This window comes from Lepus europaeus, chromosome 3, assembly GCF_033115175.1.
Source record: "Lepus europaeus isolate LE1 chromosome 3, mLepTim1.pri, whole genome shotgun sequence".
Classification (NCBI taxonomy): Eukaryota; Metazoa; Chordata; class Mammalia; order Lagomorpha; family Leporidae; genus Lepus; species Lepus europaeus.
Genome location: NC_084829.1, coordinates 124,546,886 through 124,564,948, shown reverse-complemented (window position 1 = coordinate 124,564,948; position 18,063 = coordinate 124,546,886). Strand labels below are relative to the sequence as shown.

At 40.6% G+C, this 18,063-nt stretch overlaps 1 protein-coding gene across 3 annotated transcripts in view; it reads right to left on the bottom strand.

The window, feature by feature from the left end:
* Positions 1-4,356: 4,356 nt before the first annotated feature.
* The window catches only part of TPD52L1 (TPD52 like 1), a 100,398-nt gene continuing 86,691 nt past the window's right edge, over positions 4,357-18,063 (bottom strand). Inside the window, exons 5-7 of one of the 3 annotated variants that reach the window (XM_062186714.1) lie at positions 13,406-13,444; positions 10,358-10,418; positions 4,357-4,967 (exon numbers count right to left, since the gene is read on the bottom strand). In XM_062186714.1, the coding sequence (XP_062042698.1) occupies positions 4,839-4,967; positions 10,358-10,418; positions 13,406-13,444 (229 nt within the window). In that variant the 3' untranslated portion in view covers positions 4,357-4,838. Of the gene's footprint in view, positions 4,968-9,893; positions 9,974-10,357; positions 10,419-13,405; positions 13,445-18,063 lie in introns of those variants that run through there. The other 2 variants (XM_062186715.1, XM_062186716.1) reach the window with 2 other exon arrangements.

Sequence of the window (18,063 nt, the reverse complement as noted above, 5' to 3'; positions counted from 1 at the left end):
TGGTATGAAAGCATGCACCCCAAATAACCCCAGATAAAGTTCAATTATTTATAAACAAATTTCTGTGGTCCTAGAGTTATATTTTAAATATTTTACCTGCCATCATTTGCATAAGTAACCGACATATTTCACGCAGACTCTAGAAACCTCTGCTGGACCAGGGTTCACCTGGTGACTTCATCAGGTTACCTGCCTCTCAGTTACCTGCCAAGTGTGGGTTCACAGTCCCGAACTTTCTCTCCTGAGTAATTGGTTAAAAAAATGTAATAGTGTAATAAATCTCATTTAACAAGAAAACTACAGGATAGGTGTTGTGGCACAGTGGGTTAAGCCACCACTTGGGACACCAGTTTCCCCTATCAGAGTGCCTAGATCAAATCCTGCCTCCACTTCCCATCCAGCTTCCTGCTCATGTGCATCCTGAGAGGCAGCAATGATGGCTTAAGTAGTTGGATCCCTGCCACCCCCAGGGGAGACCCAGAAGGGGTTCCTAGCTCCTGGCTTCTGCCTAGTCTAGTACTGCCTGTTGTGGGCATCTGGGGAGAGAATCAATGGATGGAAGATTGTGATTGTGTGTGTGTGTGTGTGTCACTATGCCTTTCAGATAAAAAAAAGAGCAAAATGAAGATCAATGATAGCTATTGAAGCCACCAGAAATAGCTATACATATTTGAACATTGTTACCTAAAGGTACTTTTCCTGGCAGATGCTTGCCTGGCATTGGGCATCTGAAAACCAAGTCCTATAATTTTGATGCAAAGTAATTCTTGGATTGAGCAGAACAGAAGTGAATTCTTTGTTGCTCTTTTACCCCTGTAGACTGGCATCCCACTGGCTATGACACAATTCTCAATGCTCTCCTATTTGAAAAATATTGATCCACTGCAAAACCTGGTGGTGAGGATCCACACTGTGGGATAAATGTTGCTTTGTGAGAAAATATCCTCTGGTTTTTTCTCTAAGTAACTTGCCACTCTTCATATTCGGCAGTGAAGGGGCATGATTTCTGCAGAAGACTTAAGTTTATATTATTTTTGGTTGCCCTTCATCATGCAGGTGCACCCTAAAATATGACCTGAAAGTCAAGTAGAAATGTAGGTAAATAATTATACCATTCTCAGTGATTATCAAAAGTAACCATAAGGCTTTGCCCAATATCATAGCTTGGAATTGTACTTGAACTCCAGGTTTGAAGAAGATTGTATCATACTTCATATTAAATCGCTGTTTACCCTTACTGCTGTCTCCCTTGGCTAAACCCACTTGCACTCCGGTTCGCAGTTTTGGTTGCAAGTAAGAAGGGGAGTTGAAGTTCACTGCCTTAGGTACCAGGTGATTTCGAACAATGAACAATGACAGAAGAGCTTCTTGTGTCCCCCAGTTTTTCTCCACGTTGGTTACTATGGATGGCATGGCACATCTATAATAAAACAGGCACTTTTTTTTCCTGCTTTATGTCTTTCATGAGAAGATCTCTAACAACATATGTAATTTAACCTAAGATGCAGATTGCCTTGCTGGCACGACCTAACAATGGTCAAAATCTTAGGAGATATGCGTGGTAGATAAGTTGAGTTGGGGCCACTGTCTGTGGTGTCGGCATCTCATATGGGTGCCAGTTCAAGTCCTGGCTGCTTCACTTCCAATCAAGCTCTCTGCTATGGCCTGAGAGAGCAGCAAGAAGCAGAAGATGGCCCAAGTCCTTGGGTCCCTGCACCCATGTAAGAGACCTGGAAGCGAGAGGCTCCTGGCTTTGGATTGGCACAGCTCCAGCCATTGTGGCCATCCAGGGAGTGAACCAGTAAATGGAAGATCTCTCTCTTTCTCTCTCTCTCTGCCTCTGCTTCTCTGTAACTGCCTTTCAAATAAATCTTTAAAAAAATTAAAGATAAGTTGCATTGTAAATTTACAAATATTTTCCATATAGCAATGGTATTTAAAGTGTTCAATGGTGGAGCTGGCACTGTGGCACAGCAGGTAAAGCCACTGCCCGCAGTGCTGGCATCCCATATGGGCGCTAGTTCAAGACCCGGCTGCTCCACTTCTGATCCAGCTCTCTGCTATGGCCTGGGAAAGCAGTGGAAGATGGCCCAAGTCCTTGGGCCCCTGCACCCACATGGGAGACCCAGAAGCTTCTGGCTCCTGGCTTCGGATTGGCACAGCTCCAACCTATTGGGTTGATGCCTATTGGGGAGTGACCCAGTAGATGGAAGACCTTTCTCTCTCTGCCTCTCCTCTGTTTAACTCTTTCAAAATAAATAAATAAATCTTTAAAAAATATATAAGAAAATGTTCAATGGTTAAATTCCAAAATGGCAACCTTTTTTTAAAAGCCAGTTTATTTTGTAGTCTTAATTTACGTTGGAATTTCTAATGACTAAAATATGGTTTTGGTTGAGGTATCCTTTCATATACGTAGTGTTGACTTGAAGTAATTTTGTATTATGTGTATTGAATGCAACTATTTTGTTAGCAGTTGTGAAACACTTGATAAGTTACTGCATGTGAACTGAAACTGAACCAGCTAGACATGACTGAGAAACTTGGCAGTCAATCAGATGAGGAGTTTGCACAGGCAAAGTGTGTGAGAAGCAGGCAGCTCTTGAGTGATGAGGCAGACTGAGGCTGGGCTCTCTTCCCAACCTTGGTGAGACCACTCACCTGCCAACAGTTGATAGGCTGATATTGCTCACCCACCAACAACTGAGTTGATTGTTCTAATTTGAGGCATCTGGCATAGTCACACTGTTTTTTAAAAGATGTATTTATTTAAAAGAGCATCAGAGAGAGCTTCCATTTGCTGGTTTACTCCCCAAAAGACTGCAACAGCTAGGACTGGGCCAGTCTGAAGTCATGGACCAGGACTCCATTTAGAAATCTCCCACATGGGTGGCAGGAACTCAAGTGCTTGAACCATCAGCTGCTGCTTCCCAGGTGCACTAGTACAGAGTTGGATCTGAAGTGGAGTAGCCAGCACTTGAACTTCTACTCTGATACAGGATGCTAGCATCCCAGGTGGCAGTTTAACCCACAGTGCCACAGTAAGGGCCCCTGCTTCACATATATCAAATGAAAGAAGGCTATTCCTAATCATGACCACTATGAATGTTAGTCCTGGGACACAGAGATTATTCAGAATAATACAAGTGTTTAGGTTAATAGAGATATGAATAGTGTTTTTCAAATTGATTAAATTAGAATTTGGATGGATTAATGGGCAGCTAAAATGGATTAGAAATTGTGAGATATTAACACTAACTTTATGTGCAGGAGTAGGTCGGCTAATGAAGATACTTGGCTGTAGTACAACTCTAATATAATGCAATGCATTGAATGCAGTTTAAAAAAAGAAATGCCAGTGGGAGGTCATACAAGTTGAACTCACCAGGCGACTGGGTATTGGGCACAGAGACTGTGTAGCTGCATGCTGCAGTGGGAGAGCCAGCACAGCCTCCAGGCCAGGTGGACAGGGCTGGCTTCCTGCCCAAAGGGCCATGACTTCAACCAGCAGGCTGGATGGACAAACGGGAGAATGCCCACACTCCTTGTGGAAGGGCTTCATTCTCTGCATGTGTCCACTGATTCAGGTCTCTTGTCGTCTTCCCTTTTATGGAATAGATACTAAGATCTAGGCCTCTGAACATCACATGGCCCTGATCCAGCTTGACTGTCAGTTGAGTGTACAGGATGGACAAACTGACATATCCCATTAATTTGAATGGAATTTTTTCAGATTGGCTTAATTTTACTATGTCATCTATAGTAAGCACAAAAACTTAACAGTATGCTAACAAATACACATAGTATGGGAGTTTCTAAAATGTGATTTTTTTTAGTTAATAGGCCTATTCAAGTGTGCATTTTATAAATGTTATCTGAAGCTGTGTCATTGTTACCTAGTAATAAATGTATGTTGCCATTTAGAAGAAAAGCATACCAGGAAACTTACCTTGGTGCAAAAAATTTTGAACCCATGCGTAGCTTTTTTTAATCATAAGCATTTTCCATGAACTTTATGAAGACCCCTCCATCTAATATAGAAGGTAAAAGTGACTGCAGAAATCCAAATACATGAGTAGAACCATAGAAAGGGCTGCCAGCCTCTGCTTGCTCTCATTTTTATGAATCCCCTTTTCAAACATCAGTGCTGGACTGGGAGATTATTCAGATAACCCTGGGGTAACTAAGGCTATAATTATTATCATATCCTCACATTCATCAAATTAGCAGGTTTAAAAACAACACCCATAGAATCATAGCTACAAATGTTTAAGGTCATCAATAGCCCTGAAGACTCCAGGAAATTAAGAAATACCAAATCACCATCAAAATCAGTTATTTTAATTGTTTAAATAAACACATAGTTGATGTAGGTGAGGAAGGTCACAAGCAGTGGATGAAATTTGCAGGAAGTCCTACTGCTGCCGGAGACAGTCATGAAAAGGAACAGAAAGGGACTGTTCCCTCAGCCATCAGGGCCATGCTCAAAGGTGGCCACGCACAACTCAAAGCAAATATCTAGGAGCTACATGTTTGGGAAAAACACATTGAATTACACAGACAAGAATTTTGACCAATTGTGTGCCTATGCATGTTGAGACATGTTGACAATCTATGAATACTCAAGCGTGCTGGTCAAGTGGGTTCATCATCAATACACACACAAATGGAAATCATTTTATTAAACTTTCTGGAGAGGCCATTTGAATAATAGTGTGAAGACCCCAGCTCTTCCCAGTGGGGTTTTGGTCTTCATTTCTGGGTCTGCACAGGCAGAGCTGGGCTGGGCGGTGTGGGGGCTTCTGGATGTGGCTGCAGGCTGCTCCGGCTGGCTGCACCTAGCACTGCAGCTCCTCCTCCTCGGCCCGCAGGGGCCCCCCCGCTGAGCTCTGGGCACTGGCATGGGCCGTGGAGCTGAGGACCTCCTCAAAACTGCCTCCGCTGTGGTTCATCCCGCCTACTTTCGTCTGAAATGGGCAGATATACAAACATGCAGTTAAAAGTTTCTTGTCATCATTGTAACTTTTTTTTTAAAGAAAAGGTTGCCAAACTTGTGATTACTATGGAATTCAGAAACACTTTGCATCTTCAGAAGCAAGTGAAGGAGGTAGAGATGTTAGTTGCCTTTAGCAGAGTGCTAGCATGACATTCCCACGTGGGTTCTGGGCTAGGATTCCAACTTTTACTTTTGCGGTCTTGTCAAGGCTCTCCTTAGCCCATCTACATCTAAGAGTCTAATCCTTTTGGGAGCATTACCAGACCTGTGGACTTGGTAAGATCTATCCCCAACACACACCCACAGAACTGACTTCCTCAAACTGGCATATAAGTGTCACCAAAATGGTACTTCATAAATGTGTAAGTGTCCTAAGGTCTCTTAACCTTAAATTTTCTAATTGGGATTTAGCAGGGCAATCCAGATTTCTGACAAATGTCTCATGAAACGGCAGAGTGGCTCCACAGAACACGATTCCTGGCCCCTGCTTTGAGGGTTGGGGATGGATCAAGTACCAAGTACTGCTAGTTTCAATGTTTCTAGGCAGTTCCCTTCAGTAACATCTCTTACAAGGCAATGTTAGAACGTTTATGAGGCTCTGTTTGGGTTCTTGCTATTAACAAAGATTAGAAACACTAAGAAGTCAACTTACAATTTATAAATATGGTTAAGGGGATATTGTTCTTCTAATAACTCAATATGCTGCTATGCATTGGTTTATGCATGGTTTTAAGTGTTTTATCTTTTTTTTTTTTTTGGACAGGCAGAGTGGACAGTGAGAGAGAGATACAGAGAGAAAGGTCTTCCTTTTGCCGTTGGTTCACCTTCCAATGGCCGCCACGCTGTGGCCAGCGCACCGCGCTGATCTGAAGCCAGGAGCCAGGTGCTTCTCCTGGTCTCCCATGCGGGTGCAGGGCCCAAGGACTTGGGCCATCCTCCACTGCTCTCCCGGGGCATAGCAGAGAGCTGGCCTGGAAGAGGGGCAACCGGGACAGAATCCAGCGCCCTGACCGGGGCTAGAACCCGGTGTGCCAGCGCTGCAAGGCGGAGGATTAGCCTATTGAGCCGCGGTGCCAGCCATGTTTTATCTTTTTTTAATAAATAAAAGGTTCTAACATAGGTTTTATTTTAAGAATTTTATTTATTTGAAAGACAGGAGGAGAGTCAGAGAGAGATCTTCCACCCACGTGTTCACTCTCCAAATGGCTGCAATGGCCAAGGTTAGGCCAGGACCAGGGGCTTTATCCGGGTTTCCTATGTGAATGCAGGGGCCCAAGTAAATTGTGCCATCTTTTTCTGCTTTCCCGGGTGCATTAACAGGGAGCTGGCTTGGAAGCGGAGAAGCTGGGATGAGAATTGATGCCCATTTGGATGCCAGCCTCGCAGGCAGTGGCTTTACCCACTATGCCACGATGACGGCCCCAAGCGTTTGTCTTTTCAAATACAAGTGCTTAAAAAGTAATGAAATGATGTCAATAGGTTAAAGAAGGGGTATGCGTTTGACGCAGCAGTTTAGATGCCATTTGGTGTCCACATGGCCTATCAGAGTGACTGGGGTTGAATGTCAGCTCTGTTCTCGATCCCAGCTTTCTGTTAATGAGAACTCTAAAAGGCAGTGGTGACAGCAGACCAAGATTAAGTTCCTGGCTCCCAGCTTCAGGGTGGCCCAGACCTGGCTGTTGTGGGTATTTGGGGAGTAAACCAATCTCGCTCTTTCTCCCTCTCTGTCTCTTTGCCTCTCAAATCAATTTAAAAATATATATGGTTAAATATTTTAAAAATTTCCTTAACAAAGCCCTTCAGAGGCCAGGTGTTGTGGTACAGCAGGTTATGCCAAAGCTTGGGATGTCAGAACCCCATATGAGTGTGCCTGACTCGAGTCCCACTTGCTCTGCTTCCAATCTAGCTTCCTGCTAATGCACATGGGAGCCAGTTCATGATGGCCCCAGTACTCGGGGTTCTGCCACTCATGTGGGAGACCACAATGTAGTCTGGCCTATCTTGGACTGTTGTGGGCAGTTGGGAAGTGAACCAGTTTATGAAAGATCTCTCTCCCTCTCAAATCAATCAAACAATCTATCAATAAATCTTTTTTAAGCCTTTCAGAAGAAGATTGAATGGTCCAAAATGTTTCGTGCAAGTCTTATCAATGCCACTGGTCTTCCCTTAACCACTTCCAACCAATGTGGAAAAACACTGTGGAAAAGGAAGCTATGAAATAGGTAACGCTGAAATCAGAGAACTGATATCCACATCGAAGTGACTGCTCACAGGCACATGAACAATGCTAGGACAGGATCCAGCTGCCTGACCTGCATTTCTGCAGACTTCAGTAGGCAGCCCCATCATTGTAAGAGAGAAAACACTTTATTTTCCAATAGTCACTAAAATACCCCTCTCTGTCTCTTAAATTCAATTACTAAACTGATTTTCCCCCCACTTTGCTTGGGAGCTACATAGAGTCTGTCACACATACTCAGATCAGCTGCTGTGGAAAGCGGGGTGGATGTTATGTAAGTGAGTAAGCATGACTGGGTTTCCATTAGACCTTATGTATGGTCTAATAAATCACACTACCGTGCAATTCAATTTTCACATGTCACAAAATATTTTGATTTTCTTCAACCATTAAAAAGTGTAAAACCGTCCTTAGCTTAAAGGTCATTCAAGAGCAGATGACCAGCTGGGTGTGGCCCATAGGTTTGTGGACGTCTGGCATACAGCACTGATTCTTCCACTGTGTTCCCTCAGCACTGGGAAGAAGTGGAATGTGGGGGAGATGCCTTCAACTGTGATTATTCAAAGAAATGCCTATTTCTTTGCTGAGAGCCATAAATAAGATGAATTTAATGTAATCTACTCTATTAATAGTTCCATTTTCCTGTTTTTAAAAATTTCCATTCACATTTCTCTTTGGCTTATGTTTCACAGAAGTCACAGGCAGTATTGAATCATGAATACTGATTACTGATATTTTCTTTTGGGCTTCGTTTCATTCTTATCTGCTACTTCTTGATATTCTTGCATCAGAATAATAAAAAAAAAAAAAGAGGAAGGAACTGCTTTGAAAGAAATCAATTTGGCAAACCAGGGATGTGACAAAGGAGGTTCTTAATTATGTGGATTTTTAAAATTAGAATTTATCTGAGAGAGAGAATAAGCTACCAATTGTTGGTTCACCACCCAGATGCCACAATGGCTTGGACTGGACAGAAGCCAAGAACCAGGCACTCAATCCAGGTCTTTCACATGGGTAACAGGAACCCAAGTACTTGAGCATCACTGTTGTTCCCAGGGTCCACTTTAATAGAAGCTGGAATCAGGAGCTGGAGCTAGAAATTAAACCCAGGAACTCCAATATGGGACACAGACTTCCTCACTGGGTATCCTAAACGGCAACTTAACCACTGGGCAAACACTCATTCCAAGCATGAGTTTAATGACTTCACCTGCTGAAGAAAAGATGCGCACAATAAACCTCTGCTGGACCCTTTCTTTCATAATGGCTTCTTATTCAAGAATGTGTCACTCTGTTGCCAAAACTATACTTGCTTTTCACATAAAATTTCATTCGAATTATCCGGTTGGGCTTCCTCTTTTTTCATAATAAAATAGCTGGTTGACAGAACACAAAGAAATATAAAACAGAACATATTGTGTCCTTTTTAAAAAAGTTTAGATTCAGGCCATGGAATGCATTCATCTGAAAGGAGGTAAAATAAAACTATGATCCACTTGACTATGTAGTTATGACTCACTGGAACACGGTTGAATATACCAAATGCACCTTCATGACCACTGGTTCCACACCTGCTTATTTGCACATTTTGGATGAAATAGAAAGGATGCACATTGACCACACAGGTGGTATCAGCTGAGGTGACATAAGTAATCGATTGGAAGGATGTGGGCAGGGATAAATATTATTAGACTATGATATATTAGAAACTGTCTCATGGAAATTTGAACTATAGATATGGTATGAAGGAAGAGCAACAGGTTTGGCAGAAGTGCCACATGGTACATGACAGCTGTGTGAGGAGATGGCAGGAGTGGGCTTCTCTTCACAGCTGAACAATTCTCAAAGAAAATAAACATGTACGTCAGTCTCTGTCAGTGACATTAGAACAACCAAGCTTGCAGAAGGACTGCAAACCGAAGCACAACATGGAGACCTGGCAGGGATTCCACTCACTCCTACTGATTCATGAGTCAAAAAATAACCTCACGATCCGTGACCCAAGAATGATATGGGAATCTGGGGGAAGAGTTAGTACACAAAAGCAATCTTCGCAGAAAATAAGGGGTATAAAGAAGGGTTAATCAGTGAGAGGAATTCAAAAATTTACAGAAAAGGGAATTCAAAGATAAGTTTATTTTGGTGCAAAAATGTTGAAATCCATGCATTTTTTCCATAATACACATTTTCCACAAAATTTTGAATATCCCATGTATGCATAGATTTCAAAATCTATTACACCAAAATAAGCTTATTTTTAAACTCCATTTTCCATGAACTTTTTGAAATACAAGGGTATTCTTCTTGAGAAGAACAAAGAAATGAGAAATTTGTCACTCCTGAGGGAGGGGAAGCAAACACAAAGCATGGTTATCAGCTATGCTCCATTGCCTGGGCAGGCAGAAACAGAGAAATTAGACACTGGTCATGAGATAGGAGATTTGTGGGATGTGAGTCTTGTTAAGCCTACGGGCTATCAGATGAGCATAGAATCCACTTTCAGGAGGTCTTGACACAGGATAGTGTCCTCTGGGCTGAGTTAGTTACGTGCGTATCTGCAGGAAGAGACAGACTCTATACCTTCCATCCCGGTGAGGTGAGAAAAGGGAGCAGCTCAGAGTGTGGATCAAACACTTACACCATAAGCTATGAGCTTACCAGTTTCCTAAAAGCAAAGGAAAATAGGTTGCTCTTTATTCTTCTTTTGCTTCTTCATATCTCCTTCTTCTAAAGACAACCTAAAAAGTACAACTTCTCCTATGTCAGAACTTGACTAACAAGCAACAGAATCCATCTTTCTTGGAATGCCTATGGCTGAAAACCAAAGATCAAGACACTGACTCCTAGGGGTTTTGAGCTTTTTTTTTTTTTTTTTCTATCAAGAATCTACAACAGGGCCTCTCTCTCTTTATGGTTTATACAACAACCCTAGGGGCACACTATTCAACTCTGGTTTTTTATAGACTGATATATGCATGAAATGTTCTGACTTCATGCCCAGCTGCCTTCTTGGCTGCATTGAATGCTGGTGGTCCTGCCTTGCCTTGCAAACTAATGGCAACAGTTGGCTACGCTGTCCTGGTTCAATGGACCCAATCACACAAAATTCACTTCATCTGTACCTTAAGGCTTGTGACAGTTGTCTCAACCCTCTCCTCAAATGATTTGAAAGTAGGAGAATTCCTAAAATAACAAGAAAAGAGAGGTCAGCTCCAAAGACCTAGCTATCTCAAGCAACCGTGTTGTTTGGTTTTCTGCTCTTGTTTATAAACATTGCCTCTGCACCAGAGCTAGCTGTCACTTTGCCACCTACACCAACTGTCTTTTAAAATACATTTCACTTCAGCTAGGTTAGGTCCAAAAACCATAACCTCATGTGGAATTTTTCTAAGCAAAACAATCAGATACTCGACTGAGGAACAAATAATATAGCATTTGGCAATTATACAACTATAATAATTCCACAGTGCACTGTAAATTATTTCCAACATGCCAGTGGAGTAATAGCTCAATCTGTCACTTACCAATTAATCATTTCCGTCACAATATTCTACTCTCTGACTCAGTTTCTGTCTAAAGAATAGCACATTTGAATTTTCTTACTTGAAACTTTAAAGTTGATTGACTCAGTGAATCTAAGATAAGACTGAAACACCACAAGGAAAAATAAAATGTTCACAAGTTTTCTTCTTTCCATACCTTAAAAAGAAATCATTTTGACAACTTTCATGATGTGGTATTTCTGAAGTTAATGCCTTCAGTATTTTAAGTTGAAATACACCCATTACCTATCTGATGCCTGATCAAAATGGTGTTACAAACACGTTACTTTTCCTTTCAAAGATAAACCTATCTGTGCTCTCCTCAGAGAGAACCTACACAGTGTACTGGCATTTTGTTTGCAGTTCATTTATTGTGTAAACAGTCTGTATACTGTCTGTTGGCTTTGAGTGTAGATAGTTCATGTGGTGCTTTCTGGTTCCCTACAGTGGATATGGCCAAATGACATTACAATTCAACGACATCACTGCCATTAAACACGATATTACCAAGTCCAACTAAAGGACCAGAAACAGAAGTAAAGATGTATCTGAAATCTTATATTCATGTCAGCTTTCAGAAGCAATGACTGCCATCATTTTCAGCTCAAGTAACACCAACTAAATGTTACTCTATTTCATAGCTGCTTGCTCTGTCTTGAGTGCAGAAAAAGCAAATTATAAGAGGAAGGGCCTGGTGAAGCTTCATAAGGGAGAACGACTGTATAATATGGATTTCACTGAATGGTATGGGATGAAACATGGCACTACTACCATCAGAAAGAACTAACAGGGAGACTACGTTTTTGATCTGGCTTTTGGGGAGATTGTCTCTTTAAACTTTGATGCTCTACCTGGTTAGAAACGTACCTGAAGCATTCAGGTTTCATGGACTAACCATGGTGAGTTCAGAGAACCCAGGCAATGGCATTCAACTTTGTCTATGATCCAAATGTGAGTCAAATTCCTGTGAGAAGACCTTCATAATACTGCCATTTTGTGATGAAACACCAGTCAAATTACACTTGAATGAAAAGAATATACTTACTGACCCTTCACTTGCACTGCAGGTTTTATTGGCTGAGCCTGCTCACATGACAGCCTCAGCCATCAGTTGCCCAGGCTCATGGTGAGCAGACAGTTAAGCCTGATGGTTCATAGGTATACATGTTAGATAAATAAAATCATTTTTTCAAAGTCAATTTCAATGTACTCATGGGGATTGCATTTGATCCATTAGTCAATAAATGAATTCTTGCCTCACACAGCAAAACTATGTTGATCTTTTGCAAGCCTTCTTTGGAAATCAGACCTAACACATGACAAGTAAGGAGCTCAGGATCTCAGACAGCATGGCTTAACTGGGTGTTCTTATGCTAGGGACCGTCGTCCCAAGATGATCAAAGCAGCCTTGTATCTATGCTCCTTATTTACCACCAAATACAGAAAAGTAAACACTGTGGCTAAATTTCTAAGTCAACCAATTAACCACATAAACCCAGAGTGGAAGAGACAATCTGACAGAATAGATCATTCTTTTAATTAAATAGCCCTAGAGTGCATGCTGGAGAACAGAGAGAAAACTACTTAATTACATTTAATAATATTATTTACAACAACAAACTTTTAGCACAGCAAATGACCCTAGAAAGAATTTGGCTTCCATGGTCCCAAACTGAATAGAATAACTGAACCCCTTTATAATGCAGTCCAACCACACTGTGCACTATAAAGCAGAAGAGGCATTTGTAACACCATTTCTGATGGAAGTGGGGGAAGGTCCAAGGCTTGATCTCCTTCCCTTATCAATGGAAGCCAAGGCAGCTCTAGGGTTCCAGGAGCACCTGCAATGAGCAGCAAGTCTGGTCCTACTTCCTTGTCTTAAATATGATGAAACTGATACCACTGGGGTGACTTTCCCAAGTCTGCAAAGCTAACCCATGGCACTGCTGAGCTGCAACCTGCCTCTTCTGATTCCCAAGCTCACATTTATTCTCCCAGGTTCTGTTACAACCAGCTTGATTCTATCTGATTGTTATCACCAAGCCAAGCAGACTTGAGGCTAAGACCATCTTCTCACAAGTGTTTATCCAGCCAGTGATCTTAATGACATTTTATTGTTTAACAGACATTTCACCTTAATATATATCTTGCATAAACATCCTAACGAAATGCTTTCTAGAACCTTAGATCTAGTCTTCTACCCTGCCACTTAAACTTTCTCCCCAGCTTGCTAAAATAAGAAATACATTTTCACCTTTGCAAGCATACTCAGAATGTTCTAGGCCCTGCCTGTGCTAAAGACTTTACATAGGCTATTTTGGTTTTGCCTTATAATTACCACTACATGAGGTAGTTTTATTTCCTGCAATTTTCAGATGAGAGGATGAAGACAGAAGTAAGTGATGTCTTTTGTCTCAGATTACACAGAGAAGGCTGCGTATGGTCAAAGGGCCAAGCCCTTTACACTAAACTTCCACAGAATACTCAGCCTTTCCTCCTGAAGACTATGAGCAATTGAAAATGAGATCCAAAGTGGGAATTTTCTTTCATGTAAGGAATGGAAGGGGGAACAAATATCAATCTACACATTCTGCATTAACATGATGGAATATATTTTACACACTTTACCTCATAGCAGGCATACTTATGGAATGGCGAATGGAGTACCTTCAGGGCAAAGGTAGATTAAAGGAAAAAAAAAAAGATAACACAAAGTAAGTACATGAGAGACTCCCTGTTAACAGTTCTACAACATCTTTTCAAATATTTGAAATATCCCCTGCCCACCCAACCAAGATAATATTTGTTGTCGTTGGGTCTTATGGGCCATGGTCAGCTTCCCAGGATATACGAGTTGATGGCCTACTGTTGCATAATAGCTTCTTTCCTGTAAGCTGCCTAGGTTAGGCAAGCTGAGAATGTCTGGTATCCCCCAGGTCAACCCAGTAGCCAGCCCATAGGCATCCTCTCCAGACCCAACCTGGGTCCCTTCTCCTGCTCAGGAACACAGTACACAGCAAAGAGCGATACTCAGGCAGAGGAGGTAGGCAGGTAGAAGCTAATCTTTGCAGTGCAGAGAAACTGTCCAGAGGAATGCACAGAGTTAGCAAAATACATTCAAAGAGGCCCATGCTAGCAAACACCACTCACACAGTTGCAGGCAAAAGCAGAGACTTATACCTCCCTTTTGGCTTAACTGTCAAGATCTCAGACAAATATACACATTCCTGGGAGCCTTCTCCTCCACTTAATCTTATAAATAGCTGATTCATCTTCTCTCTGATTGCTTGCCTGTCATTTCCTATTGAATTCTACTCAGAAATAATGCTGAGCAGAGAGAAGAAGGAAAACGGGGTCCACTTCCCTTGGCTGAGGCTTGCTCCCCTATCCCACTTCTCAACATGGTCCCTCCTTTCCATTCTCTGGAGAATCGAACAGATCATGGATCAAATCTGTCACCCTTCCCTGACAATATCTGCTAGGGTCATTACTGGGGACAGCACTTGACTAGAATGCAAAAAGAAAAAGAGGAATTTCGGAAATGCTTATATTCTTACCCAAGGCACTCCATACAGAAACTATAGGCAAAATAGAAGTTAATTTAAAAAGTATCTCTCAAAGAAATTCAGCAGCATTTCCAACCTGTTCATCTCCTTAAATATTAGGAAACAATATTTTAAAAGTTTATAACAAGATTCTATCTAATAAAAGGCTTAATTCAGGGGCCTGGGGCTGACAGTTGCAAGCATCTTAACACAGGTGCTTTCCTAGTAACCTTTCAACTTTAGAGTTCTCAGAAAGTTGAAGGTAAAACATCAACACAAGTAAGTTATGAGAAATTCAGAGAAACAAAATAATCTAGAAAAAATAGTTTTCTGTTTCTCTCCTTTCTATACATTTTACAAAAATATACAATTCTCAATTTCTACTTTCCCTTTTTATTATTCTTTGAATTCTATGGGCCTCTGCCAATACAGAAAGAAGTGATGCAGAAAGACTTCCAAGAGATTGCTCAGCAAGTGAAATCGGTGTGATTCACAGATGAGGTAAATACATGCTTAAACAAATTCGAATGCATTAGTGTCCTGTAGTCTGTATTTTCCTGGTTTTGAAAACAATCTAGTTTGTTCCATTGTGGCACAGTGCGAAAGAAACAGAGGACTCTGGGAAGCCAGGGGGCTGCCAGGCATCTGGCAGAGCCCACCCACCCCCACCCACCACGTGGTGCTTACCCAATGGAGTGAGATCTGTAGCCAGGCAGCACAATAGAGAAGAGGAGGGCCATGGTTAGCAGATAGGATGCAAAGAAATGACCACACTGCCCCTGTCCCTTCATTCAAGAGCCCAAAAGCAAAGATTGGGTAACTCCATTCACCACTCCTTCCTGAGTATACAGTCAGATACTCTGTATCCATGGCTTCAATCACTGCAGTATCAAAAATATTTGAGGGAAGGGAAATTGTCTCTGTACTGAGCATGTGCAGACTTGTCATTATTCCCTAAACAACAGATATAATGATATGTATACAGTGTTTATATTGTACTGGGTATTGTACGATGATTTAAAGTATATGGGAAGAAATACTCAGATTATATGCAAACACTTTTGCATCCATGGATTTTGGGCTCTGTGGGGGTCCTGGAACCAATCCCCCATGGATATAGGGGAAAATCGTATTGGTTTTTCCATGTGTGTTACAGATGATTTTACCAAATTGTTTGGCTTCTGCTATTCCCATGGATACACAGCAGTGGTTGGATTCTCTAATAAAATTAAATTAAATGCCTCCTCCAAACATTCCATCCCCATGCGGTCAGTTTGAACAAATCCACTGAGAAGTTCCAAGAAGATGCCAGTACTATAATGAAAACAACTCCAAAAAGCTTGGATTTCTTCAGAGTTACTTTCCTAAGTGTGATCTCATTTTAATTTCACAGGAAATGTTTGGTTAGGCTAATAGTAACGTGATTTTACAGATGAACAGATTGAGAGGGGAGGGTCCCATGGCTGGGCCAAGGTGACGTCACTTAATGGCATTCAGGTTAAAATGAAACTCTTACTCGGATCCAGAAATATAACTTATTTTTACAAAACATATAAAATAAAGCCTAACATTGTGCTTTCATTCCATTTTAAAAGGCCCAAATTGTAAGTTTTCAAAATCTGAGTATTAATTTGGGATTTTTCAAAAGAAAAACTGGGAGTTTTTTGCTTTTTTTTTTTTTTTTGGAAATACTGAAATTTTGCTGGCAATCTTTTTGAATAAATTCAGAAATTTGTTCCCAGATTGCACAAAAGAATTTTCTAATGCAACTAACAAAAATATAGACTACTGTGATACTTTTAACTGAAGGGGGAATTAAAGCAATATGCCTGTGATTAAAATTTTGACATTTCCCCACCATCATTATATAAACTGTCACATTCATTTTAAAAAATATCAATCTTTTTCATTTAAAAGTCTTTATTAAGTTAAACTTAATCAACTTTAAAATGATTCTTAAGTGTATTAGTTGCATAATTCGAAACTAAAAACTGTTTGAAAAACTTGTTTTCACAGGGAGTCAACCTTTTTGGTAGGCCAATCATGGTTTGAAAGAATATAAAAATATAAAATGTTACATAAAAATATAACTATGAGGCCTTCAAATTCTACAAAGTATTTTAGGACTATATTTGAATCTCTAGTAACATGGGCTTCGTTTTCAAGTATTTTCAGCCAGTTTACGATGAAAGTGTTATCCTCTATATGAAACAACAATTAACAAAATGTATGGAACTCTTGGTTATTTGGAAATAGGTTATCCATTGTACTAAAACACATCCATATTGAAGCAGGAGGAAAAGCAATCAATGCAACCTTGATAGCATACCCAGGTAGTGCATGAACATGAATAGCTCACTATTTTGCATTTGTGCCACAGAGTTGTCATTCTTTACTATTTAGAAAAACAATGAGTGGAGCCTTTAAGAAATACAGTGAGCTCCTGCTAATGGACTTCTTCTAATTTCCATTATGTAGGGTCACTTTGTAACTCAACTCACCACTGAATAAAGATAAAAGCTAGCATTTATTGGGTGTATAAACAAGCAAGACTGTTCTGCTTTTATAACAACTCAGTGGTACTATTCCTAGCCTCCATTTTAGACGTGAGAACAGCCAGGTATGGTGAGTTAAGATGCATTGAGCCTCCTCATAACCCGGCCACCTGAAGCCGACTCACCTGGGAACTTGTTACACATGTCGATCCTTAGAGTCCACCCAAGCCCTACTGAGGCACCTCCTCTGAGAAGTGCATTCTGTGAAGATGCATTTTAAGCAAACTTCAGGCAGTGTGATGCTGAGGCCCCAGTGTTCAAGTGAAAAGATTCCGACTAAGTATGCAGAGAACAATTCTCACACGGCAAAAGCTATTTTCTTGGGTATAAGAGGTAATAGGATCTTTCCTGCCTTTAAAAGATAAATGTTTTAATGTCACTGAATTGACTTCAAATTTTTTTAGATGAGCCTGATCTAGAAAGAAAAATGAAAGTGATTCCTAAAGAAATTCGATTCAGCCTATCAGTCAAATTTGGAATAAACTATGATAGGTATTTAAACAAAAATTATGAGAGTGATAACTCTATGCAAGATAACTCTCTTGTACACAATATAAAAAATAAAAATGGCCCATTCTACACATATTTTCTGATGACTACTATGAGGACACTTGGTTTTCAGTTGAAAACCTACCTTGATGACCAACCTAGTTTTATATAATAGTGGAATACTGAAAATAATCAAAATATGCAAGAGTACTCATTTAGAAGTCTTGCTATAGCTAAGCAATGGATGATAATAGCCATTAAAAATGGTGTAATAAATATTTATTAATATTTAAACAGTATCTTGCTAAGAAAGAAAAACACCAGTAGTATACACCATATGGCTTCTTTTGGAATAAAAAAATAAATATAACTTGTATGTAAGGATTTGGCATGGAAAAAGATACACTGCTTGGATATATACAAAAGTATGATCCAGCACATTCCACTGAACATATAGTTTAATTTATTCTTTAAATTAGGATTAGCAAATCACATCATGTGCTGCATTCTTTTGAAATCCCTCCTCACTACTTTCCATCTGCCATTTTTCCTAGTTCAGGTCCCAGTGGAAAGGGTGCCACTGAGACCAGGTCCCCTCGACTGATCCTCAAAGCAGAAATGTCCCAATATAAAAGTGTATGTTAGTCATCCATAAGTGTATCAGTCATCTAACATTTCTATCTGTGGGCATTTTTTA